The following is a 27605-nucleotide window of genomic DNA, read 5'->3' on the forward strand; positions in this document are numbered from 1 at the left end:
ATTCCTTATTTCCAGGTCTTGATACACAAAGAACAAGAAAATTACCCAATGAAAAGCTTCAGTGGTGTAAAAGGAGTGAACTGAACTGGATAAATCAGAGTAGATGTCACCCTTTGAAATAGACTTACCACATGATAGGGAAGAACTTTCAGACAGACCAAGGTCTATTTTTCAGTTGTTTACTGTAAAATGGGGACATTTCACAGTTGATAATTGCTTTCAGATGAAAAGCTTGATTGATGAATTATTTTTTAAAATGCAGTATTGAAAATGAACAGCAGACTGGATACGATAATTTTATGTTCAAGTGTGAGACAAGCTTAAGGCAAGATGAGCTTGAGAAACTGTTACAATTCAGAGAAAAAGACAGTTGGTGAGCAAATTAAGAGATACAGAGGACAGATCTAGGTGATCCAATATGCTTAGTATAAATATTCCAGAAAAAGACATAAGAGCAGACAGAAAAGAATACTATGCAAAATTAATGAAAAAATACTTATCTAAATACATATAATAAAAGACATACCAATTTCAAGAATAAAGAAAAATGCATATGCATTCAGCACAAGTGACCACTGATTGACTATAAAAGGGAAAAATGTTCAGATTTTGTGCTTTTTTTAAATACTAGAGGGCATTGTAACATCATATAGTGAATGTTACTTAAAATTCTTTAGACAAGCCATTTTCATACATAAAGGCAACAGGCATCTTTAGATAATTAAGTATTCAGCGTATAAGGACAAACATGTACTCTTCCTGAAAGAAATTACTAGAATTAGAATTCTATGTTATAAGAAATAAATCCAAATAAGGGTATCAAGAATGGAGAAGATGTGCTATTAAAGAAATAGTGGTGTGCAGTGAACCAGCAAGGCTCAGGATGAATGCCAAAATAATTATAATTAACTAGAGGCCTGGTGCACGAAATTCGTGCACGGGGCAGGGGTTCCCTCAGCCTAGCCTGTACCCTCTCACAACCTGGGACCGCTAGCTCCTAACCACTCACCTGCCTGCCTGCCTGCCTCATTGCCCCTAACCACTCTGCCAGCCTACCTGATTGCCCCTAACCACTCGCCTGCCTGCCTCATCACCCCTAACCATTCTTCCTGCCTGCCTCATCGCCCCTAACTGCTCACCTGCCTGCCTCATCACCCTTAACCGCCTCTGCCTCGGCACCCGCCATCGTGGCTTCGTCCGGAAGGACGTCTGGAAGGTCGTTCAGCTGGCTGGTCTAATTAACATATTATGCTTTTATTATAGATATTTTTCTGAAACAATGTAAAGCAATAATTATTAAAAGAGATAAGAAAATAAGTGCTCTTGAATTAAAAACTCAAGTGATTAAAATAGAGTAGAAAGTATACACATGCAAACTTTATTATAAAAAACAAAGGATATATTTTGCCTGAACAAAATTGATGGATATATATACATATGTATACACACACACATACCTACACTAAACTGAATTGTTTTGGAGTAGTGAGGCTGTGTATAGGTTTATTTTTATTTATTTTTTTAACTTTTGCTCATGTGGTTCTTTTATTAGTGACCCTGAGAGTAATAAATAGGAAGGTCCTAGAATACTGGTGGTAGCTGGCCTTATTTATTTAGATGGCTGAAAAATGCAGGAAGAACAAGTGAATGTTGACTAAGTTGGTGATCTCATAAAAGGAGATCCAATGGGAGAAAGCTGAATGACTCACTTGTTCTGGTTTCCAGCCCTGTGAGCTGCTGTAATGAGGCTCTATGACTAATGGTGGTAGTGGCCAACTACAGGAAATGTGGAGAATTAGGAAATTGTAGGTGCCGCCTATCGTATTTTTTATGTTTATTTCACTTGCCCTTTTTCAGGAAAGCCATCACCTGGCCTTGGTCCCGTTGAACTGGCCGCTGTCATTGCTGGACCAGTCTGCTTCGTCTGCATCTCACTCATGTTGATGGTCTATATCTGCCATAACCGCACTGTCATTCACCATCGAGTGCCAAATGAAGAGGACCCTTCATTAGATCGCCCTTTTATTTCAGAGGGTACTACATTAAAAGATTTAATTTATGATATGACAACATCGGGGTCTGGATCAGGTAATGTAATTGTTTTTCCTTTTTTCCTAAGAAATCTTCTAAAAATTAACTGCATTATTTAATTAGTTGGCTGAGCCACTTGACTTGGTTTGTTAAAACTTGGGATAGTGTGAATACTAGTCCAGCTCTGAGCCTAGTAAAGGTCCTTAAGCTTGCTCTATAGCTGCCAATGGCTACTTTAGTGTAGACAGATTAGAACTACTTTTACTGAAATAAGTCAGTATATTAGCTTCACGTTTGTGTAAATTTCAAAGTATTCTCACCTTCTCAGGACTCCATGAGGTAGTAAGAATAAGAAGAATTATTCTCATATAGGTCAGGCTGAGTTCAAAGATGTTCAAATGATATGCAGCTACCCATTCTATTAGGATTGTTTAACAGCTTTTTTTTTGTCTTTGAACAGAAACAGGCATGACAGAAAATGTGTTTTGAATTATGAAGGTTACTTACTTTTTTTTTTAATATATTTTATTGATTTTTTACAGAGCGGAAGGAAGAGGGATAGAGAGTTAGAAAACATCGATGAGAGAGAAACATCGATCAGCTGCCTCTTGCACACCCCCTACTGGGGATGTGCCCGCAGCCAAGTTATGTGCCCTTGACCGGAATCGAACCTGGGACCTTTCAGTCCACAGGCTGACGCTCTATCCACTGAGTCAAAATGGTTTTGGCGGTTATTTACTTTTTTATGAATTTTTAGTCATTTTCTCACTTCAGAAAAAAGTCTAACCACCTTGTTATTTAATATAATAACTGGATGATCCATGGCCCCTGTGATGTTTGCTTTTCTCAGTTTTGGTCATTTTTTGTGGGATCAGAAATAGACTAAGAAATTGCCAGAATTGCCCTAACCCAGTGGTTGGCAAACTCATTAGTCAACAGAGCGGGGCCGCATGTGGCTCGCAAGCTGCAGTTTGCCGACCACTGCCCTACTGGTTTGGCTCAGTTGATAAGAGTGTTGGCCTGCGGACTGAAGGGGCCCAGGTTCAGTTCTGGTCAAGGGCATGTACCTTGGTTGCGGGCACATCCCCAGTAGGGGGTGTGCAGGAGGCAGCTGATCGATGTTCCTCATCGATGTTTCTAACTCTCTATCCCTCTCCCTTCCTCTCTGTAAAAAATTAATAAAAATATATTTTTTTAAAAAAGAAATTGCCAGAATTATTCTCAGAAGTGGATTTTGACATAGCACTGCTTTATGTTTAAACCAGAGGGGATTTATTTTTTATTTCTTGCTTTGGAAGGATACTAAGAGAGGAAGACCTCTATCCTCTATAGTATTGTAATTTGACACTCAGGTAGGAATTAAGAGATCTAGACTCCAGTGCATGCTTTGTCACTGCTTGGCTCTCTGACCTTGGTCAAACCATATTTCCTCTTTGGGCTTCTATTTCTTCATCAGAAATACGGAACAGATACTTTTGGTAATACTACTTAAAGTGGTTTGTTAGGACTTTAAATGAGATATACTGTCGCCTTTGAAAGGTATAAATCAACTTCAGATAAGGGCTATATTTATGGATAAAATGAAGATTTGAAAATATATAATGAAAATTTTACTAATTTTATCACCAAGTGACTAAAGGAACGTTAAAGCAGAAGTTGTGACTAGGGAAAGAATATGACTTTGAAGCACAAAATCACATCTGCTAATAAAGTTCTCATAAATGTCAAATGCCTATTTATTTTAAGGAAATTAACACATATCGATGTATATGCATCAGGAAAGATGCATATATCTATGTTCATTTAGAAACTGATTTCATGACCTGAAGTCTTTTCAGTAGAATTTGGAGATATATATATATATTTAGTAAGTGAGTGCTGTTATGACTTCTAGGACACATGTAGTTTGCACTGGAGCCCACATCTCTTAGGGCAGCCTTTAGGGACCCCTGAGAACATTGTGAGGAAGGAGGCAATGAGAGGTTGAATTGAGATGCAGCAGCCTTAGTACTGAAGATGCGACAGTCTTTGGACAGGTGTGGTAGAGGAGTGGAGATTGTTTTAGGGCTTCCCTGGGATTTCCCATTGATTCTGAGTTATCCAAAGAGTTCCCAAAGAAGATCTGGCTTATAAAAAAAGTTATTCTGGACCAAAATATGATAAGCAAGGACCAAAAGTCACAGGAAATCAGGGTGGCTACAGATCATTTGGAATTAATCCCTTAGACCTGATCTCCTGTTGCGCAACTTACACCCAGGGAAATCAAAGCAGCTCATGCCACTCGGCATAGGCTCCAGGGGAACAAGCCTACCTAAAGGAGCAAAAGAAATTGCTGTCTGGATGGCAGTTGGGTTTTCCAATAAGAATACATTTATCTCTAACTGGTTTGGCTCAGTGGATAGAGCATCAGCCTGCAGACTGAAAGGTCCCAGGTTCAATTCTGGTCAAGGGCATGTACCTTGGTTGCGGGCACATTCCTGGTAGGGGGTGTGCAGGAGGCAGCTGATCAATGTTTCTCTCTCATCGATGTTTCTAACTCTCTATTCCTCTCTCTTCCTCTCTGTAAAAAAATCAATAAAATATGTTTTTTTTAAAAGTATACATTTATTTACCTTAAAGATATAGATATGAAGTAAAGAATTGAATTGTTATTTTTTTCCATTTTATCTATAGTTATAGATCCATCAGGGATTACAGCTCTGTGATCTCTGTGAAAGCTTCATTCTCTTCTTTTATGCCTTACCCTGAAAAAACTTGTTTACATTTTTTGCTAGTAGCTGTGGTTTGGGGCAGTTAGCTAATGTCTCATGTCTGAGTTATTTTATCTTTAAAATGAAAGTAATTAGATAGTTGTGAGGTTCAAATGGGACAAAGATGTTTGTGTGAAAACACGTGGTAAATGGTAACATATGTCCAAATGACAGGTGTTACTCTTATTGAAAACATATTTGGAAGAAAAATCTGACATACAGTATCTATTTGCTGCATTGTACAAAAAAGCTTAGTTTAAGGCCTCCGTTCCCTGTCATAGTTCATTGGGTGCTAAATGGCCTACAGATTAATCCAGACAGAAGCTATTGTCTGTTGAATGACAACAGAAAATGCCATCTCTTTCCCCTCTATTCATCATAAAGCCTTATTGCCTGCTACCTCATGCATGGGACTCATGCTTGTGAATAAATAAAATGTGTATACATAATGCCCCTTTTAGTTCTTTCACTCATTGAGGAAAAGGTAAAACCAAACATTTCATATTATGAATTTACATGCCTATTACTCAGTACAATGGCCATAATTGAGGAAAGGTCCTATCTCTCTCAGAGACTACTTTTAACTTAGGAACTGCAGGGAAGACAGTGGAGAGCTAACCTGATCCCTGTTGCATTAACTTGAATCTCAGGTTGTGCATGTGTCCATATTTAAGCTGTCATTGGATCGTAAAGTGTGTGGGAGCATGCATATGTGTGCCAGTGTTTGAAAGAGAGTGAGTCTCATACCAGTTTTCCTTATATCTTGTTCATGCTTATGATCTGTTATAATGTATGCATGTTATTTAGGTCTTATTTCTATTCACTATTGAAGCATTTTCCCCATTGAGAATAAAGCAGAGAACATAGAGATCTAAATTAGACTCATTTTTGTCTTTAGAAAAAGAATATTACTTTTTGAAAATGCTCAGGTATTCATGTGGGTTATAGTAACCAAATATAGATAATATGATGAATCTAGATGTGGTTTTTAATTTTAGCTCTGCATCTAGAATCTAAGGGTGATGGGGATGACAGAAACTTTCCTTGTCCCATTAGCCTATCTTGACCATCCCATTTACATGGGTCCTGAATTGTCAGATATTTAGGTGAACTGGAATAGTCCCAAATATAGTGTTACTTAAATACTGTAGATAGTTAGTAAACCCTTTTCTATAAATGAAATACGTGTGGCAGTATTTCAAAAAATGTGTTTTAGGGTAAGGCAAGTTCAGTTGGTGAAAAAAATTACCAAAGTAAATTGCTAGACACTTGTTTAAGATGCTACTGTTGCAGAGCCAGTTCCTAGCAAGTAAATTGCCTATCTTGAAATGGTTTCTGTGATAATTTTTACTGATTTATTAAAAGTTGGGCTAGAATTTATTTTGATGTGTCTTGTATTTACATATTTTTCTCCTCCCACAATTAAAACTGTTATCAGATTCATCTTCCTAAAATCAGGTGTTTTTAAAATTATTTCTCTCCTTTAGAAATTTTTAATAATTCTTCGTTTACCCACAGCTCTCATTGGTCATGTTGAGCTTGGCATCTCTAGTATTTGTCACATACTGGTGACAGTTTACCTTCTCTTCCACTGCTTTACTACATGCACCTCCTTTCTGTTTATCTAAGCTGGTTCCCTAAAAATGTATCATTCATTTCCTTCTTGTACCTATGCTTGCATATACCCCTTACCTGAATACCTTACTTCCTTCTCTTCTCCTTAGGCCATATCCCTCTGTAAAGGCCAGTCTAAATTCAACTTACTTTATAAAGCCTACCTTGACCCTCTAGGCAGGAGTTTCTGGATTCTTTTATTGTATTTATTATTTATCTTTTATCATGAATTACTGTATTTGCAAATGTGGTCTTTATTTCATTGAGATTGTAAGTTCCTTAAAAGTAGAGCTTAAAAGAGTTACACCTTTCCTATGGTGGTGTTGGATACCCAACTTCTGTTGATTGTATTGACTACTAGTTATTTTTATCTTCAGGTTTACCATTGCTTGTTCAGAGAACAATTGCAAGAACTATTGTGTTACAAGAAAGCATTGGCAAAGGTCGGTTTGGAGAAGTTTGGAGAGGAAAGTGGAGAGGAGAAGAAGTTGCTGTGAAAATATTCTCTTCTAGAGAAGAACGTTCATGGTTCCGTGAGGCAGAGATTTATCAAACTGTAATGTTACGTCATGAAAACATCTTGGGATTTATAGCAGCAGACAATAAAGGTCAGTAACATTTACTTCTCCTTTGAGTGTAACAAAATCTATTTAATAAAGCCTTTTTAGAGATATGGCTACTAAGCACTGTCAAATTTAATGAGAAAAATAGATGTGTGTCATATACTAGTAGATTAGACCCATTTGGTCAAATGGAATATATTAGAAGTCTTTAGAACCAGTAACTCCTTAAAGATTTCCTTGACTCTTGACAACCTGTTCCTAAATCTCTAATTGTTTTATAACAGCTAATTTTTTTAAAAGCCACGTGCTTTGTTATTTTGCTTCTGGACAGTTAGTTATTGAGTGAAGTAATAATACAGAAAAACTTATAAACTCGGGTTGCTCAACATTTTGAGGTAGGATAGAGCCCAGATATCTGTTTCCATTTAACCTCTTCCTGACCTTAAGAGCATTCTGATATATACTAACTAGAGGCCCGGTGCACGAAATTCGTCCACGGGGCAGGGAGGGGGATCCCCTCAGTCCAACCTGCACCCTCTCCAATCTGGGACCCCTCGGGGTATGTCCGACTGCCAGTTTAGGCCAAATCCTGCAGGGATCGGGCCTAAACCGGCAGTCAGACATCCCTCTCGCAATCCGGGACTGCTGGCTCCTAACCACTCATCTGCCTGCCTGCCTGATCGCCCCTAACCACCTCTGCCTGCCTGCCTGACCGTCCCTAACTGCCTCTGCCTGCCTCCCTGACCGTCCCTAACTGCCTCTGCCTGATTGCCCCTAACCTCTCTGCCTGCCTGATTGCCCCTAACCGCCTCTGCCTGCCTGCCTGCCTGTTCACCCCTAACTGCTCCCCTGCCAACCTGATTGCCCCTAACTGCTCCCCTGCATGCCTGATCGCCCCTAACTGCTATCCCCTGCCAGCCTGATCGTCCCTAACTGCCTCTGCCTTGGCCCTCATTACTGTGGCTTTGTCTGGAAGGACATCCAGAAGACATCCAGTCTATCTGGTCTAATTAGCATATTACTCTTTTTTTTAAAATATATATTTTATTGATTTTTTTACAGAGAGGAAGGGAGAGGGATAGAGAGTTAGAAACATTGATGAGAAGGAAACATCGGTCAGTTGCCTCCTGCAACACCCCCTACTGGGGATGTGCCCACAACCAAGGTACATGCCCTTGACCGGAATCGAACCTGGGACCCTTCAGTCCGCAGGCCGATGCTCTATCCACTGAGCCAAACTGGTTAGGGCAGCATATTACTCTTTTATTAGTATAGATAACTTTATTTACAAGGAGAGCAAAAAAACTTCTCAGTGTAGTCTGTTTTAAGTTCCCTGGGGCTTAAATAAATTATTAAGTAAATACATGGTTTCTCCAAAACCACATTGACACTTCCTTGCTTGTGGCTCAGGTGCTTACGGTCCAGGGTCAGATCAGATCCTGAGGAAGCAAGGAAGCCCTGTCAGGGGAGAGTCAGAATAAGAGGTGACTGTGAGCAGTGACTTCGGACTGTGCTTCAACTAATTTTTTGGCTGCACTTACTATCTTTTGTCCACAATTTCTGCTCTTACAGCTTTTGTCAGAGACTTATGTTACAACTCACCTCTCATTATTCCTAACCGGAATCAAATGCTTTCCAGCTTTCCTGTTTTTAAAAAATGCTATCATTATCTTTTTGAGATTGGCCAGAACCATAGTTATCTTTTTCCTTCTTTCCCTTCCCATTTTTTTCAACAACATTTATTGCTTCAAACTGTTAAGTGTTTAAACTCAGTTGGTAATTATGGATGATTTTATTTTTCATTTTGCTTCTCTGTATTTTCAAGTTTATATACAACAAGCATTTATTACTTGTTTATTTTTTTAACTTTTATTTAGAGAAAATTTCCAATATATAAAAAAGAATAGTATAATGAACTTCCATCACTCACCTTTAATAATTATTAGTTCATTGCCAATCATATTTGCTCTATTTCACTTACACTGCCCCTTAACTAAATTATTTGAAGCCAGTTCCAGATAATATATCTTTTCATCTATAAACATTCTCATTTGTATCTTTAGATTATAAAGAACTTTTAATGAAACATAATCATACTACTATTGTCACTTTAAAAAATATCAAATATCTAGTCAATTTTAAATTTCTGCAGCTGTCTCCTATTATTATTTTTAAACAATTGGTTATTCATTTTAGGATACAAAGTCCACACATTGCATTTGGTTGGTTTTAATCTTAAGTCCCTTAAAATCTCTAGGTTTCTTCTCCATCTTTTGTTTTTTTCTTCTTGAAGTTTATTTGTTGAAGAAACTAGATTGTTTGTCCTATAGGGCTTATCACATTCTGGATTTTACTAATTGAATTCCTATACTGTCTCTGAACTTGCTCCTTTTGTATTATTTGAAAACTGGTAGTTAGAATTAGAGACTGAATCTGATTACATTTTATTGGTTTCCTGAAAATATTTTCTGTATATTTTATATTTTCTGTTGTATCACATCAGGAGACATATAATGTTTGATTATCTGTTGTTGTTTTGTGTGTGTGTGTGTGTGTGTGTGTGTGGCTTAAGAGTCAATAATGGATAGAGGCAGTGATTATCAGTGGCTACTACCAGTTCATTGTTACTTAATTTAAAAACAAAACATAAATAAAAGCAGTCTGACCAAATCCTTAGTTTTCATTTTCTTCTGTCTCTGACATCATTTAGCTTCTCCCCCAATTCTTAATACAACCTTTATTATAGTCTGTGATTCTAGACTTTAATAGTTGCCTTTGTTTTCTGAAACTTGTCTTACTGATTTTTATGAAAGGGTCTAATTCTACAAATAGTAATTGCTCCCTTAAAGAACTTGCCCACATTCATGGCTTCAAACTCTATTGTGATGATGACTTTCAAATCTGTATTTTGGGGCTCAAACCTCACCCAAGCCCAGTATGTGTTAGGCGTGTACTAAGTCGCAAACTGGCATTACAAAATGCTCCTGCTGCTGTGTACTGAGCTTTCTCTTTGCATTTGCTCAAGCAGCAGCCAAGCTGGTGCTGTCATCTGGTGGTCACCATGGGAACTAACTGACCTTGCTGGCTCTTCCCTTGCCCCTCTATCCCAGTTCCCTTCTCCTTTATCTTCATTCTCCTGGTTTAGTTAAATCTACCCAGACAACCTTTTATATATGCACAGCCTCTTACATATCTTTTTTTCCTTCTGCCTTTCTTGTCAGTTACCTCAGAAAAATCTTTCTATCTTCCTCTGCCTGTGTTCCTATTTATTTCTTGTATTTCATAATTCAGTCATGGATAATAAGCAGGCAGATAAAGTAGTGATATATCTGTGTCAAGGAAGAGACAAGGTACAATTTGAACAGAATCAGTTTGTGAAGAACAAGTTTGTAAAGAACTAGTATCGTGAATCTCTAAATCCTTTTGAAAATACTGAAAAATCCCCTCCAGAATCTTCTGAAAATATCTTTTTTGATCTCTTCTAATCAGCTTTCCGTCAGATAACAGCCTTCAAAATATATAAGTTGTTTTATGTCAATTTGGGTTTTGTCTTTTGTTTTATAACTAATGAGGAAAGAAACGGCACATTTTAAATTCTAATGTTCCATGCTATGGAACTAAGTGCTTTAATGTACTAAATGCATTAAAAAAAATCTGTTATTCTATTTTTAAAATCTTCTTAATGGTCTTACAAAGTAAGGTATTCTTGTTGTGTAAAGGGAGACACTGTGGCTCACTGGTTAGGAAACTGAGGCCACTTAGTCAATAACAGCCCCTGGATTTGAACTCAGGTCACAATGACTTTGGGTGTGTATGTTTTACTGAATTGTGCTGCCTCCTGATATTGTAATACTTTTTCTTACAATTTCTTTTTTTTAATATATTTTATTGATTTTTTTACAGAGAGGAAGGGAGAGGGATAGAGAGTTAGAAACATCGATGAGAGAGAAACATCAATCAGCTGCCTCCTGCACACCCTCTACTGGGGATGTGCCTGCAACCAACATATATGCCCTTGACCAGAATCGAACCTGAGACCCTCAGTCCTCAGGCCGATGCTCTATCCACTGAGCCAAACCAATTAGGGCTCACAATTTCATGACATGTGGTTTTTCATATATTTCTAGCTACTTGTAGGTTAAATAGGCTTTTGTGGACCAGCCTATCCAAAACCTTTACCTTGATCCCCATGGGAAAACACATTGCAAATTCATGCATCAGCTTACAAGTGAACTTATGGCACATACATTCCTAGTTCTTAAGGTTTAAAATCACCTTCTGTGTGTAAAACTGGGTTCAGTCCCAACTTTTTCTTCTCCTGACATTTCAGTTCTGTCTCAGCTTTTCCGTGTGTCAGTGATATACTTTTATGAAGCCTTAGAGTCATAGTCATCTCGTGTGGCTTCTTTGTTAACTATATTCAGAGTCTCTCATTAAAGCTTGCATTTCTTCATTTCACCTCACTTTGAGTTTTGTTCCATACTGCTCCATTCCACACTGTGGCCACACTAGGATCCTGATACTTCTCATTTTCCTGCTTCCCTCCTTCATTATTTTCCCTCCTCCCAGAAACAATCATTGAGCACCTAACCTGAACAAGGCATTTTTCTAGGCACTAAAGAGTTCCCAGCCCTACCACTGTCGGTGTAGACTCAAGATTATCATCTTTGAACTGTGATTTCTTGTCTTTTTCTCTTTTTTTTAAATTTATCTTTATTGTTGACAGCATTAGAAATTGTCTCCTCCCCCCTCCCCATTGGCCCCTTCCACCCCGCTCTCTCCCCTTCCTCAGCCCTTCACTGGTTCCTTGTTTCTTAAATGGGATTAGTCATCCAGCCTTATCTCAGGAAATGAGGCTTACTCTGAAGACCTAAAGGATACATATGTAAAAGTATAAGACAAAATGAAAATATAGGAAAATATGAAAGAAATATTTACAAATTTAAGGTTCGATCATATTGTAGTTGTGGGATTTGGGATAGAGAGTAAAGTGATAACTTTTGAACAAATAAATTGTAAATGTTCTACAGACTGTCTGAAATATTGTTGTTATACTTTGCAGACAATGGTACATGGACTCAGCTCTGGTTGGTGTCAGATTATCATGAGCATGGATCCCTTTTCGATTATTTGAACAGATACACAGTTACTGTGGAAGGAATGATAAAACTCGCTCTGTCCACAGCAAGTGGACTTGCCCATCTTCATATGGAGATTGTTGGTACCCAAGGTAACTTGAAGCAATACTGTTTTTACTTTCAATTCCCATGGATCTAGTGTCTGTTCAGAACATTTTTGTAAGAAGTCAGTCTAATTGGAGATGTTATCTTTCTGTTGAAAATCTCACATGGAGTCAGGAATCTGGGAATTTGTTTAGAGAGCCTGTTAGACATTGTAACAATACTGATATTTTTGTGAGTTCTTAAAAATAGCATTCAAGTTTCCTACTCGTGATTTTTGAAGATATTGATTTTAGAATTCAAGTCTAAGAGATGTATTTTTTAAAATTTTCATTATATTTTCACTTTCATTTCATCAAATGAAAGTGAAAATGCTTTATAAATGTCAACATGCTATATAAATGTTATCTTGCTATCTAACAAAATTATATTTGACTTTGAGATAAGACTGCATGAGACCCTTTTACAGTTGAAAAATTAAATATTTTAGTTATGAAATGTTTATGCTATGATTTTTTTGCTATGTAGGATATCAGACACCAACAAATCTCTATGGTCTAGTTATTATCCACTTGCTATCTGTTTCACTTGAGGTTGTTAAGTAATGACCCAGGTAAAAATTGTGATTGGTACTACCTTTTAAGCAATTATGTTTATTTTCTTTAGGAAAACCAGCCATTGCTCACAGAGATTTGAAATCAAAAAATATCTTGGTAAAGAAGAACGGAACTTGTTGTATTGCAGACTTGGGACTAGCAGTAAGGCATGATTCAGCCACAGATACAATTGATATTGCTCCAAACCACAGAGTGGGAACAAAACGGTATGCTTGTGAATAAATAGTATTTAATATGTTCTAAAAACAAATTCTTTTCCTTCTTATTTGCATATATATATTTTCTCTGAAACTCAGCCTTTGTTTGATTGGCCACAGGTGGAAGATCTTATGGTTTTGTCTGCTCTGAAACAAAGTTTATCTGACTTAAAAAGAAGCCTGCTGATGAAAGATGGTCCTTCCAGAAAATATTTTCATTAGTTATGTTAATTATAATAGCAATAGGAGCTAATGTTTATAGGGTACCTACTGTGTGCCAATCATTTTAATGAAATTTTTTATACATTATCTCATTTGATGCCCTCCTCAAATGCTGTACTATAGCTATCCCAACTATTTTCAGTTCCTGAAAATATGCCTGCCTTTCTTCCTTAGAACTTTTGCATGTGCTGTACCTAGAGCCCACTTTCCCCCACTGTTTCCCTAACTTGTACTCACCCTTTCTTTTTCTTTTCTTTTTTAAATCTTTATTCAGATTATTACAATTGTTTCTCCTTTTTCCCCCCTTAGCTCCCCTCCACCCGGTTCCCACCCCACCTTCTCCCCTTACCTCCCCGCCACTGTCCTCATCCATAGGTGTATGATTTTTGTCCAGTCTCTTCCTGAACTCCCCCATACCCCTTTCCCCTGAGAATTATCAGTCCACACCCTTTCTATGCCCCTGATTCTATTATATTCACCAGATTATTCTGTTCCTCAGGTTTTTAATTCACTTGATTTTTAGGTTCACTTGTTGATAGACATGTATTTGTTGTTCATACTTTTTATCTTTACTTTTTTCTTCTTCCTCTTTAAGAATACCTTTCAGCATTTCATATAATACTGGTTTGGTGGTGATGAACTCCTTTAGCTTTTTCTTATCTGTGAAGCTCTTTATCTGACCCTCAACTCTGAATGATAGCTTTGCTGGGTAGAGTAATCTTGGTTGTAGGTTCTTGCTATTCATCACTTTGAATATTTCTTGCCACTCCCACCTGGCCTGCATAGTTTCTGTTGAGAAATCAGCTGACAATTGTATGGGTGCTCCCTTGTAGGTAATTAACTGTTTTTCTCTTGCTGCTTTTAATATTCTCTCTTTGTCTTTTGCTCTTGGCATTTTAATTATGATGTGTCTTGGTGTGGTCCTCTTTGGATTCCTTTTGTTTGGGGTTCTGTGCGCTTCCTGGACTTGTAAATCTATTTCTTTCACCAGGTGGGGGAAGTTTTCAGTCATTATTTCTTCAAATAGGTTTTCAGTATCTTGCTCTCTCTCTTCTTCTGGCACCCCCATAATTCTGATGTTGGTACGCTTGAAGTTGTCCCAGAGGCTCCTTACACTATCTTCAACTTCTTGGATTTTTTTTTCTTTTTGCTTTTTCGGTTGAGTGTTTTTTGCTTCTTTGTATTTCAATTCTTTGACTTGATTCTTTGTTTCTCTAGTCTGCTGTTAGGTCTATGTATAATATTTTTTATTTCAGTCAGTGTATGTTTAATTTCTAGTTGGTCCTTTTTCATATCTTCGAGGGTCTCATTATATTTATCGGCCTTTTCTAGGATATTCTTGAAAAGCCTTATAACCGTGGTTTTGAATTCTATATCCAGTCATTTGTTTTCCTCCATTTCTTTCGTTTGTGATCTGTTTCTTTGTCGCCGCATTTTCATTGCTTCCCTGAGTTGATAGGGTAGCTTTGTGTGCTAGGTTTCCTATATGGCCTAGTGGGTCGGCCTCCCCAGTTAACCTGAGGTGGATACTCTTGGTGCACCCCTTTGTGGACTGTGTGTACAGCCTTGTTGTAATTAAGTCTTGATTGTTGTTGGTATCACTGGGAGGAACTGACCTCCAGGCCAGTTGCCTGTAAGGATCAGCTGTGTCTATGCTGGGAGAAGTTCGGTGCTGGAGACAGCCTTATAGGATTAGACTTGCCAAATTGCAAAAGCCTCTGTGCTCAGCTTGGATGGGGTGGAGTCTCAGGGCAGAGAGATAGTCTTGGCTTCCCGTCAGCCTTGCCCTTGCGCGTGCGTGCCTCCAGACCTCTGCCTTCCTGGGCTCCTGAGCCTCCGCCCAAGAGTCCAGATTCCTTGCCCCCCTCCCCCAACCCCGTAAGAGTGTGGGTCCCCAGGGGCTCGCCTGGAACTGGGGTTCAGTGCAGTCAGAACTGGGGTTCAGTGCAGTCAGGAGCTTCTGATTCCCTTCTGCTAGGGAAAGCCTGTGGCAACCTCCACAGTCTTTGTGCACACTGATGCGCTCGCCTCCAGACCCCTGCCCGCCGGGGCTCCCCCGGGTGTCCGAGTCTCCGGGTACCTTTCTTTCTACCTGACAGTCCAGACTCCCCCCTGTATGAGCCTGGGTCCATGGGGTTTCGCCCGGAACTGGGGTTCAGTGCAGTCGGAACGGGTTCAGTGCAGTCAGGGCCTTCCTTCCCCCTCCTGCCCGAGAAAGTCAGCCAGGCTCTCTGCCGCCCTTCCTCTCTGTGCACACAAAGACCCTTTGCCGTACCTCCAATTCTCTGTGAGCTTTTCTCTTTCCTTCTAGTTGTAGAATTTCCACTCAGCCAGCTTTCCTGTGGTTCTGGATGGTGTCCGTTCTGTCTTTTAGTTGTAGTTTTGAAATTGTTGTGCGAGGCAGCAGTTTAGGTGCTTACCTATGCCGCCATCTTGGTTTCTCCCCCTTTCTTTTTCATAGGAATCCTTTTCTGGACTGTTAGGTGTTCTTGCCAACAGCTCTCATAGCATGCTGAAATTGGACCATTAAGGCACTTAACACATTATGGTGTAATTATTTATTTGTATATTCCATTGGGTTGTAGGCCACTTGGAAGCAGTCTGTATTCCCAGCATCCATCACACAGTGCCTAATACATAGTAGATACTCAATAAATATTTGTTGAATCCACAAGTTCTCAAAATAATCTAACTAGGTAGGTGTCATTATTCTCAAGTCACAGATGAGGAATACACCTCATAGAGGTTATGTAATGTGGCCATCCTCTTAAATGGATGGTAAGCTGAAGAGCTGAGATTTGAACCTGTGAACACAAGCTTGCTCTATATCACAACATATCTTCAAACTACCGCCTTGGCCTTGAAGTGAGCCAAGCTTTATTCTATCTAAGTTGTATTTATGATTTCTGGATTCAACAGGGACTCTCAGAATTCTAAACTCTGGTTACAGTACAGTGGTTGCCGCAGGTCTTTGTAGGACCTGATCTGTAACCTTAGTGGGGCATTTGAAACCTTAGGACTTCACAATGTGGCATCAATAGGAAAATTAGCATTCATTTTAATCTACTATTTTCTCTCCTGGGATATGTCCCTGCCCTGTTGTCTATCCGATTTTAATGAGGAGACTTCTAGATTAAAATATATAATTCCTGCAGAGTACATGACAAAGTAGGTGGTGTGCATTAGGACATTTGTTAACAGTCACAGTTATTTCTTGTGGCTTTCATTGAAAACTAAGATTATAAGGCAGGTAGCAATTAGGATTTAATTGACATCATTAATTTGGAAACCAGTATGGTTATATAATACTTTTCTTGAATCTAATATGATCTCAGTTATGTAATATTGTATTTGTATGAATAGAGAGATGTCCAAAAGCATATTCATCAAATGTTAACACTGTGTGGTAGTAATGGAATGATTTTTCACTTTGTACTTTATGTACTTTGGGGAAATATCTATAAGAATGGGTCATTTAAAAAAAATCAGCAGAACCATGCTGAAAGAGGGGGAAAGTCTTAAAGTTATATATATTTTAATTCTCAGGGGTAAAAGAAAATTTATGAAACAGTTCAAAAATAATATGGCCACCATTCAATAAAATAAAACACTGATTTCTTTTTTAGGTACATGGCCCCTGAAGTTCTAGATGATTCCATAAATATGAAACACTTTGAATCCTTCAAGCGTGCTGACATCTATGCAATGGGCTTAGTATTCTGGGAAATAGCTCGAAGATGTTCCATTGGTGGTAAATTTCATCCCCTTTCCTCAACAGTTTGTCATGAACAGAAGTTGTTTAAGAATTGCTTTCTCTTTTATTGAGTGAAATTAAACACATCAACAGTCTGAAATTATGTTCACCAGGTGATCAGGAGAGTGCCAAGAAAATAAAGGAGCCAAAACCTGTAATGAGGGGAAAACAACGTGACATGCTTTACCTAATGCACAGCTTTATCCTAATGTATTCTTTTTCTGTTTCCTCTTGAATCTTTGAAAGCATCAGAATCTAACCCTTTATCATCTTGAAATAGAGTTACATTGAATGGATGACTGCTTTGGTGGCCACCCAGGAAACTGTCTAGCATGCACCTGAGTCAAATGATTTTTCCCCCTGAGACTGTGGTTATTTTTTCCAACTTGGAAATTAGGTATACAGAGTACAGTACAATTACACCATCATTACATTACTTTTTAAAGTAAGTTGGCTTTAACTTTTTTTTTTTATCCTCACTTAAGGAGTGAGGATATTTTTTCATTTGTGTGTTGTTGTTTTTTTAAGAGAGGGGGCAGAAGGAGAGAGAGAGAGAGATAAACATTGATTCGTTGCCTCCCATATGCGCTGACGGGGTCAGGATCAAAGCTGCAACCCAGGTACATCCCCTTGACCGGGAATCGAACCCGAGACCCTTTGGTGTGTGGGCTGATGCTCACAGCCGTGGGCAAACTACGGCCCGCGGGCCGGATCCGGCCCGTTCGTCTGTTCTATTCGGCCTGCGGAGCCAAAAGAGCGGAGGGTTCTCTTGCTCTCCCCTCTGCTCCTTTACTTTGAATTTATATTAGTTCACACAAACACTCCATCCATGCTTTTGTTCCGGCCCTCTGGTCCAGTTTAAGAACCCATTGTGGCCCTCGAGTCAAAAAGTTTGCCCACCCCTGGTAGCCACTGAGCCATGCTGACCAGGTTTGTTTTAACTTTTAAATTTAGTTTTAGATTGAGCACTTTCGATATTTCCTTGAGAAAGGCTCTTATCTGGGAGCCCACACTTGGCTGAGACTAGGGTCTTAGGTTTTTGAGGCAGTGAGGGGCAGAGTGTGTCTCTGCATTGTAGCAGGGAGAACAGGTTATTGACAGATGTAAGTAGAGAATAGGATTTGCACCTCAGGCTTGTCTTGTAGGATTCACATCTCAGTGATAGAGGGTATATTCCCATACCAAGTGAGAGGCCGTGTACTCATAGAAGGTAAATTCATTAAAACTCTTAAGAGTTCTAGAGGAAACTGTCAATCTAGTCCCCAGAGCTCATAATTCATCATTCAAATAGCCTTTATGATCCCACAGTAATATTTAGTTTCAAGGTGTGAGCCCAGTCAAGTTAGGGAGGTGGGTTGTTGATATAGATGTGGATGAGACGGATTAGTAATGGGACCCTGTAATAGCATGCTCAGCACTTCCTTTCCCGTCTGGTCAAATGGTCTGGCATTATCTGAGTAAATTCTTTAAAATCGATTTCTTTCTTTATTTTTCTTTTTCTTTTTACAATATAGGAATTCATGAAGATTACCAGCTGCCTTATTATGATCTTGTACCTTCTGATCCATCAGTTGAAGAAATGAGAAAAGTTGTTTGTGAACAGAAGTTGAGGCCAAATATTCCAAACAGATGGCAGAGCTGTGAAGTGAGTATTTCTTTTAGACACTATGCAGTTTTCTAAACCACTTCTGCTTAATAACTGCAAATTTGCTACTTTTCTTTAAGGAAAACACACAGATTCTCTTTTTCTTTTTCATAGCAGTTAAACTGAGTAAACAGGATAATTTGTTTTCCATGTTAATTTTTAAGCACAATTGAAAGGGCCATGGTATATTTGCACTGGCCATGAGAACAGTGTTTATTTGGATCTGCCAATAACCAAAGCACCTGCATTTTAAATGAATACTTTCCTTCAATCTGGGCAGTCCCGAACAGTGGGATGTGTGCTGACAGGAATCAGGAGACCATTATTCTAGGTCAAGCCTGGATACCTTTTCAGAGTGATGCTGGGCAAATGCCTTCAGTTCTCTAACTTTAGCATGACTTTTTGTAAAATGGAGAACTTGGATAAGATGATTATGAAGATGGTTTTATATCTTACTCATCTCATTGCCCGTATGATCACTCACCAGGAATTTGGGGAAAATGCTTCCCCTACAGTGTGTGAGCTTCTCAACCCTAGCTCTTACAAAAAGTTTTAGAAATCTTTTTTGTAGTTGTAAATTTAAAGAATTTGTAAGACAAATTTTAAGGCATCTATCTTTAATTGTTGCCTGTTACTAATCGTAATACTGATGAGGCAGAAAATTTCCCTCCAGATTTGAAGTTTTGTACTTTAGGAGAAATTAAAAGCTGACCACTAAGTAGTTGATTTTACATCTCAAAATAATGTAGGACTCAGCAGAACCTTTGACATCAAGAGAGCTCCTTAGCTACCTCCAACAAAATCATGTACTAATCTGTCTCATCCACATCTATATCAACAACCCACCTCCCTAACTTGATTGGGCTCACACCTTGGGCTCACACATCTTATAAGTGTGCAAAGAATCGGCATGTTTAACAAATGAAATTGGGCTGGATTTTGCCTCTGAAAATTTTCATCTAAATACTGCAGTACAAACTTGAGTATTTGTGTATTTACTCTATATTTCAAACAGATGCTTCCTGAACAGATAGGTGGCTTTTTAACCATGAAGAAAAGTTTAAGAGCATACCTGAACTTGCAGCGACTACCACATCATGCTGAATTAATGCCATTCAGTTTTGTTTTTTCTCCCTTTAGTTTTCTATGTACTTACCACTAATTCAGTTTTTAACTTTTACTAGGGTTTTATAAATCTCCTCTCAATAGTTGAAACACATTAAAAAAAAAAAAAAAAAGAATATGAAACTGACTAAAGAAGTGCCTTTCAGAACCTTCTGACCTTTTCCAGTCTGGACTGGTTGCTCTCTAGCCCAGCTGTACAGCTTTCATCTTGGGATATCCTTCACCTTGGGTCCTTGAATTCCCTTTGCCTGTTTTGTCATGGATTCTCCTTCCTGGATCACACGTTTTCCTGTTTCTTGGTTTGCTCATTCCTCCCCTCCTTCAGGTCTCTGCTTAAATGTTACCTTGTCAATGAGATGTTGCTTCTCCATCTGTTTAAATAGCATCCTTCTTGACCTGGCTGGTGTTGCTCAGTGGTTATAGCATCCGCCCACTCCCAGGTTTAATTTCTGGTCAAGGGCATGTACCTGGGTTGTAGGTTTGATCCCCCAGCCCCCGTCTGGGAGCATGTGGAAGGCAACTAATCCATGTGTTTCTTTCACATCAATGCCTCTCTCTCTCTCTCTCTCTCTCCCCCCCTCCTCCCCTCCCTTCCACTCTCAAAATCAGTGGGAAAAAAATATCCCCAGGTGAGGATTAACAACAACAAAGCATCCTCCTTGCCTAGCATATTTTATCTTCTTCCCTAAATGATGTTTCTCCTTAGCACTTAACGCTGACAGTCCATGTATTTTGCTTACTTGTTAATGTTATACTTTAACCCTCTAGAACAGTGGTTCTCAACCTTTATAATGCCACGACCCTTTAATACAGTTCCTCATGTTGTGGTGACCCCCAACCATAAAATTATTTCCTTTGCTACTTCATAACTAATTTTGCTACTGTTATGAATCGTAATGTAAATATCTGTGTTTTCCGATGGTCTTAGGCAACCCTGCTAGCGGTTCTCAACCTGTGGGTGATCCACAGGTTGGGAATCGCTGCTGTAGAGCCTAAGACCATCGGAAAACACAGATATTTACATTACGATTCATAACAGTAGCAAAATTACAGTTATGAAGTAGCAACGGAAATAATTTTATGGTTGGGGGTCACCACAACATGAACTGTATTAAAGGGTCGTGGCATTAGAAAGGTTGAGAACCGCTGCTCTAGTCTATTACTGGGGGAGGGGCAGGTATCTGGGGTTCCAGCTCTTCTGGCTAACGCTCCTATTTTTCGCCTGTATTTCACTCTAAATTAGTGTGAGTCAAGTTCCTTCTTTGCCTTACCGTAGCTCTGGTTTTGGATTCAGCTTTTTCAGGTGTGCTGAGTGAGTCGCTCTGTGTCTCCTTTCCAGCTGCTGGCATCAGTACCTCATCGATGGGAATTTAGGTTATTTCTATTCACATGGTATTACAAATGCTCAAACAAAAAACTTGTACATTTAGAAACGTCATTTAGAAAAGAAAACTCACAGATAAATTATATTCTTATCTAGTTTGATGGAAAGGGTGCATGCATTAATTCTTTTTCTTGTATTTTCTTGTAGGCCTTGAGAGTAATGGCTAAAATTATGAGAGAATGTTGGTATGCCAATGGAGCAGCGAGGCTTACAGCTTTGCGGATTAAGAAAACTTTGTCACAACTCAGTCAACAGGAGGGCATCAAAATGTAATTTTGCGGCTTTGCCTGAACTCTCCTTTTCTTCAGATCTGCTCCTGGGCTCTAATTTGGGAGGTCACTTGTTCTACCTCACTGAGAGGGAACAGAAGGATATTGCTCCTTTTGCAACAGTGTAATAGGTCAATTTAAAGCTTCCCAGGGTTTCTTTGGGCCCAGGAATCAGCCATGTGGGTCCTGTCTGTGCACTATGAACTCTTCTTTCCCAGGACAGTTACAAAGTGTTGTATAGTCTACCTTTATTTTTTATTAATACAAAACTTTTTGGTTTTTAAAGCTAAAATTGCTGGTCTTAACGTTAGGTAACTCTGCTGTGCTGAAGATCATCTTTAAGGGTAAAGGAGCTGGATTTGTGAGTTATACGAAGCATTTCTTATTTTTAAAGAAAGTAATTTCCTCCTGGTTAGTACATTCTCAGAGAATTCTGAACCACTAAAGAGTTTCCTTAATTCAGACGTTGAATGTACTGTTCTGTAAATTTCAGGATCTTAAAACTAACACTTAAAAAACTCTTAGCTTGAGTCTAAAAATGACCTCATATAGTAGTGAAGAACATAATTTATGCAATTTTATTTTGTATACGATTATCGTTCTTTCACATATTCAGAATATTACATGCCTTCAAATGGGATTGTACTATACCAGTAAGTGCCACTTCTGTGTCTTTGTAATGGAAATGAGTAGAATTGCTTAAAGTCTGTGTGTGTTACAACCTGTAGTGTTTCAATTCAGATAGTTTATCTGGGTAAACCAGACATTTTCTTTTTTGCTTTTTTTTGAAGAGTTTTTGTGATGTCATTTAGTATTCCAATTTAAAAATGCCTTTCTACCAGAATGTGCTTAAACCACTAAAGAAACGAAGTGGCATTAATTGGTAAATTGTTATCATGGTCATGTTGGATAGTCTCTCATCAGGGTTTTGCATTTTAGTTGTGTCGTCTAAGTATACTTTAAAAAATATCAAGTGGCACTCCAGATGCTTATAGTACTTTAATTTAAAATTGGTAGCATACAGACTAATTTTTTAAAAAAGGAAAATTTGTCTAGCTGCTTGTGGAAAGTTGTGTGGCATTCTGTAAGCCATTTTGTTCTGTATCTGATCAAAGACAGTGTTATTTTTTTAAGAAATGAATTACGTTTAAAGTTAGAATATGGTTAATGTTAAATGATAGGCCTTTTTCTAGGAAGATAAAGGTAGTTAATAATTTGAGTAGATAACAGGTGTGCGAGAGAGTCACATTTGTTACGTAGGAGTCACTGGTGGATTTTCTGTCTGCAACTGAGGTTAGATTTAGTGTGGTTTTGAGGTCTCACTACATTTTGAGGAAGGCAGCTTTTAATTCAGTCTTTCCTTCTGTGTGCAGATATTTTAACTGCTGATTTACATGGTTCTGTAATAAATTCAGCATACTCGTATTTGGGAGAGTGGTAGCTAAAGCATATTCTGAGTTAAGGTTCTCCATTTACAGATGTTTTTGGTTAAATTGAATGTTTAAAATAAACTGGTCATGGTCTTCTCACATTAAGTTGAAAAAGCTTGTAACAACTGGTTTTACTTCCAGTGCTAAAAGTCTTTGCAGAGCTTTTACAATTTTCAAAGTTTTCTTTATCACTGTGATCTTATTCTGAGGGGGCAAAACTGTCTTAGCTATGAGGCAGGACACTAACTGTATAGTGCTGTCGATTCCCAGTGAAAGGGTTAGAGTAACTTTTTATAGTATTCAGGTCAGTAAGAGGTAGTGGCCATTGACGCTGACTGAACTGCATTCTGATAATGTCTTATCTCTTATACATAGACTAAGTTTGAAAGACTATTTGGTCTTAAAACCAAAGTAATTTTAGAAAGAATGACATTACACAGGAATTTAGTGTCAATTTCATGTGTTTAAAAATGTCATAGGGGAAATGTGCTTAGAGGTTAATATTTTGACTTCAAATTTGAGTTATTTTTGTAGTTTCCGTAATTTCATCAAAGCAAATATATGAGTTTGACAGGATTGTTTTTATAATTGTGTCATATTTCCTGTTTAATAATCTCTAGCTCTGTGACTAGGCACTCTTTTTTTTTTCCCTGCCATTTCTAAACCTACCAGATCTGCTTTATGAAATCCAGGGGACCAATGTATTTTATCACTAAAACTATTTTTATATAATTTTAAGAACCTACCAAAAGTTCTTGTCTGATTTAAAGTTGTGATGTATAATTGCTCACTTTCATACAAGGTAATCAATTTTTGCTGATGATATTGTTTATTAAATCAAAGATTGAATTACAACTATACTTTTCTTAAGTTGATAAAATGTATTTTTAATGAGTCAGGGATTTTTTTTTTAAGTTGAAATTTAGTTCTAAATTTGATTTACATATTACTGCAGCTAGTTCCTTGTTTGGCTAATGACAGTTTGATAAACCTCAATTGGCTAATATTGAAAATGAAAGTAATTTAAAAGATGAAACAGATCAACTGCAGTTAAGTTTGACTAGAGTATTAATTTTGTCTTTTAGAAACTTAAGCCTTTGTTTATACTGCCTGTCTTCAGATGCTCACCTTCTAAGTTTCAACTTGGCTAATATATACCTTCAGGCAAATTACCTGTCCACATCCATTTTGTCAATACCCTGAAGGAATGAGGACGGGGAGGTATGGCCTACTGGGGCACAGACACGCATGGTCCTCCTTCCCTTTATAACTTCAGCTCTGTTTCTCTCAACCTGCCTTCCCGCTGATCCCTGACTCAGAGACCATAACCTTGCCAACCTTCCCCTCCCCGTTCCCCAGTAGCCTTTCAACTAAATAGCTGACTTTGATATCTATCATGATATCTAAAATGGTTGATGGAAGTTGTGGGACATACTTTCATTTTTCATTTCCTTGAATATTGGATGTTACTGAGAAGGGTCTCCAAGTTTGGAGATCGGGCAGATGATGGTCCTGCTGGCTGCCCTACTTTGACTTCAGCCTTGGCCAAGGAGTGGCAGCTATGGCAGAGGGAGATAAGCCAGAAGCCATGGCTAGTTGTATCCCCTATAGGACAGGGTGAAGCCCGAAGAGCTGAGCCTATAATTCTGCTGTAATAATAGTGCTCAAGAAGTGCCTTGAGTTGGTATAGAGTACCATGCCATCAAGAATTCCAAATTTCAGTTCTTATTACAAAATGTAACTGGTCACTTGGCCACTTTGCAGCTTATGCATGAGTTACCTTTTCTTTTTCTCTACATCTGAGAACTGTCACATAGAATATTTTGTAAAACATGATGGCAAAGTGCTAATTAAAATGCACAACAAAATCAGTATCCCATTAGACATGTCACATCAAGAGTTAATTTTTATCCTCACACTGAAAGAGCAATTGTAAGTCACCTTTTTGTTTTTGTTTCTTGATTGTGGCGGTGTTTTGGCTCCAGATAACAGAGATTCCAAATTGTGATTCTGTTACAACTTGGCAAAAAATGTCAATTCACATATTTTTGAGATCTTAGGAATAGCTCCAGACATGTAGTACAGCTTCTTATGTCTGTTTTGGAACACTGGGTTAGCCATGGGCCCTCTGTCTAGGAATGCTGTATGGACTTCTAGGACATTCTGAGGATTGTCAGTATATTCAAAGTTTTCAGTCCCATTATGCAATCTTATTTTTAATTGTAAACTTTAAAAATGTGGTTAATAACATTCAACGTGTTTCTTAAAGCTTAAAAAGAACTTCATTGAATTTATTTTTATTTTTTTAACTAGATTTGTGAATGAATATGATGAACTGTGTTTTGATATCCCTTTTTCACATTGTGCCAATGGAGTGGGGTGTTTGCTATTTCTTTATATGTCAAGGAGATGCTTCAAAATGTCAATTGCTTTAAACTTAAATTACCTCTCAAGAGACCAAGGTACATTTACCTCATTGTATATATATGTTTAAATATTTGTCAGAGCATTCTCCAGGTTTGCAGTTTTATTTCTATAAAGTGTGAGTATTATGTTGTTACATTACTCAAATGGTACTGTATTGTTTATATTTGTGCCCCAAATAACATCACCTTACTTTCTGTTTTCTGTATTTTATTGTATTTGTGCAAAATCCTTTTGGCTTTTATCATGTAATCTCTGCCCTTTCAGATGTGTACAGAAAATGTCCATATAAATTTTCCTTTAATTTGAATGATTTTGAGAAACCTGTAAAGAGGAGAGAAAAACAAAAACTGCAGTTCCTCATAAGTTTTTAAAGTATGTATATTGTATTTGTAGTAATATTCTGAATGAACTGTAAATAGGAAGTAGAAGAGTGATACTTAATGTCAAGTCCTAACACTACAGTAGAACAATGGAAGCAATGCAAATAAATTACTTTTCCCCCAAGTGCCAGTGGCGTCACCTATATATATAAAAGCCTGATGTGCAAATTGTCCCCATGGGAGTTCAACCAGGAGACCAATTGCTTGCTATGACATGCGCTGACCACCAGGGGGCGGTGCAGGATGAAGAAAGGCCCCGGCCAGCAGCTGGGGGAGTGAGGCCCCAATTGGCCCTGATCACCGGCCAGGCCTAGGGACCCTATCCATGCACAAATTTCGTGCACCAAGCCTCTAGTTTAAAATAAAGTGTGTTTGTCCTAGTGAGCCATGCTGTTATGAAATGTAGTTGCTGAAGTTAGAGACTAGAATCTTTGGATACCTACCCAGGACAAATTACAATATTAAAACATGTTGGAGAAGTGCTCGCCTGCCCAGGATGCATCTCTGTGCTGGCTTCTTCCCACCTGCTGGGGGCTGTTGAGCTGCCAGTGGTCAGGATGGGACCTGTCTGCAGGGAACTGCTTTGCTTCTGACGCAGCACGTTTGCTAAGTTTGTGTTAGAGCGGTATTATTATTTTGATTCTTAAAGAACTGCCAGAGGAGGTGTGCTCGAACCCCTGAATGGCTGGGACAGAGGGTTTGCAGGTTAGATTTCCCTCAAAGCAGAGACTAGTCACTTCAACTCAAAGACTGGACTTAGGGTTTTTTTTTTCTTTCTTCATAATAAGACACCTCTGTAGAGCTTTCATTGGAAAAACTGACATTTTCTTTAAAACATCATAGATTCAGAAAAACAGCTTGACTAGCTTTATATAGATCTCTTCTGCCTCTGGTGTTTTTTGATTTGGAAAAAGTGTTTTTGCATATATGGCCTGCTAGACATATCTGGCAACTGCACTTTTTTTTGGCTTCCTAAGAAAGGATTTACAAAATGGGGCTATTCTGAGAAATGAGTAGAAAAACTTGATGTAACAAAGGCTGGGGCCCTGGTCTTCTAGGGTCCCAGGCATGTCGGGTGCCCTGTCAAAGAGTCTGTGTAGCTCTGTAAAGCCATGTCATATTGTACACATGCTTCCCTTCAAGCCCTTCTGTGTCCTTGAATGGTTCTGAGGCCTGCCTCTGCAGCTGGAAATGAAGACCCCAAGAGTAGAGACCACCTGTCACTCATTTCTGGGAACCTCTTGCCTAGCCAAGGGTTTGGATCAGAGCAGGCGCCAAGGAGAGTTTGAACGAATGATCATCCTGCTAAAGGAATCCTAAATGATCATGAATTGATCTGAGTGCAGCTGTGGAGCTGGATGTTCACTTTAAAGGAGCAAGTCTTTCACGCTGGGGCTGTCCAACTGGAGGGCCTGGCTTCCCTCTTTCTTTTTTTGGTTAATCCTCTCCCGAGGATATTTTTCCATTGGTTTTTAGAGAGAGTGGAAGGGAAGGGGAGAGACAGAGAAAAACATTACTGTGAGAGAGACACATCGATCGGTTGCCTCCCACACACGCCCCAACCAGGGCCGGGGATCTGGCCTGCAATTGAGGTATGTGCCCTTGACCAGAATCGAACCTGGGACCCTTCAGTCCACTGGCCAGTGCTCTATCCACTGAGCCAAACCAGCAAGGGCTCTACTTCTGTTGTCTTATTAGTCTGTATTTTTCTCATACTTGATGTCGTTTTCTTTAAAACAATTGGTTCTCCTTAGAACCCAACAACTTTCAATAAAGTGGAAGTTTGGAGCTTGATTGAAATTAATGTGAAAAAACATTTTTACATTCTCAATACATATTTATTGAGCATTGACTAGATAACATCCTATACATATCACCATATCACCCCCCTCTTCCTATTTCTTGTATTAGCCTCCCCCCAAAAAAACCACACACACACAACACAACACAACCACATTGAGAATTCTTATTTACAGCAGCCCAGGGTATGAGCTTAGTGAACCAGATGATTTTGGAA

At 38.6% G+C, this 27605-nt stretch overlaps 1 protein-coding gene across 1 annotated transcript in view; it reads left to right on the plus strand.

The window, feature by feature from the left end:
• The window catches only part of TGFBR1 (transforming growth factor beta receptor 1), a 50842-nt gene extending 25131 nt beyond the window's left edge, over positions 1–25711 (plus strand). Inside the window, exons 3-9 of the mRNA XM_080668959.1 lie at positions 1858–2088; positions 6773–7003; positions 12021–12188; positions 12805–12961; positions 16801–16925; positions 18443–18573; positions 21230–25711. Of these exons, the coding sequence (XP_080525085.1) occupies positions 1858–2088; positions 6773–7003; positions 12021–12188; positions 12805–12961; positions 16801–16925; positions 18443–18573; positions 21230–21355 (1169 nt within the window). The 3' untranslated portion in view covers positions 21356–25711. The remainder of the gene's footprint in view (positions 1–1857; positions 2089–6772; positions 7004–12020; positions 12189–12804; positions 12962–16800; positions 16926–18442; positions 18574–21229) is intronic.
• The last annotated feature ends 1894 nt before the right edge of the window (positions 25712–27605 follow it).

This window comes from Plecotus auritus, assembly GCF_963455305.1.
Source record: "Plecotus auritus genome assembly, chromosome: 5".
NCBI lineage: Eukaryota > Metazoa > Chordata > Mammalia > Chiroptera > Vespertilionidae > Plecotus > Plecotus auritus.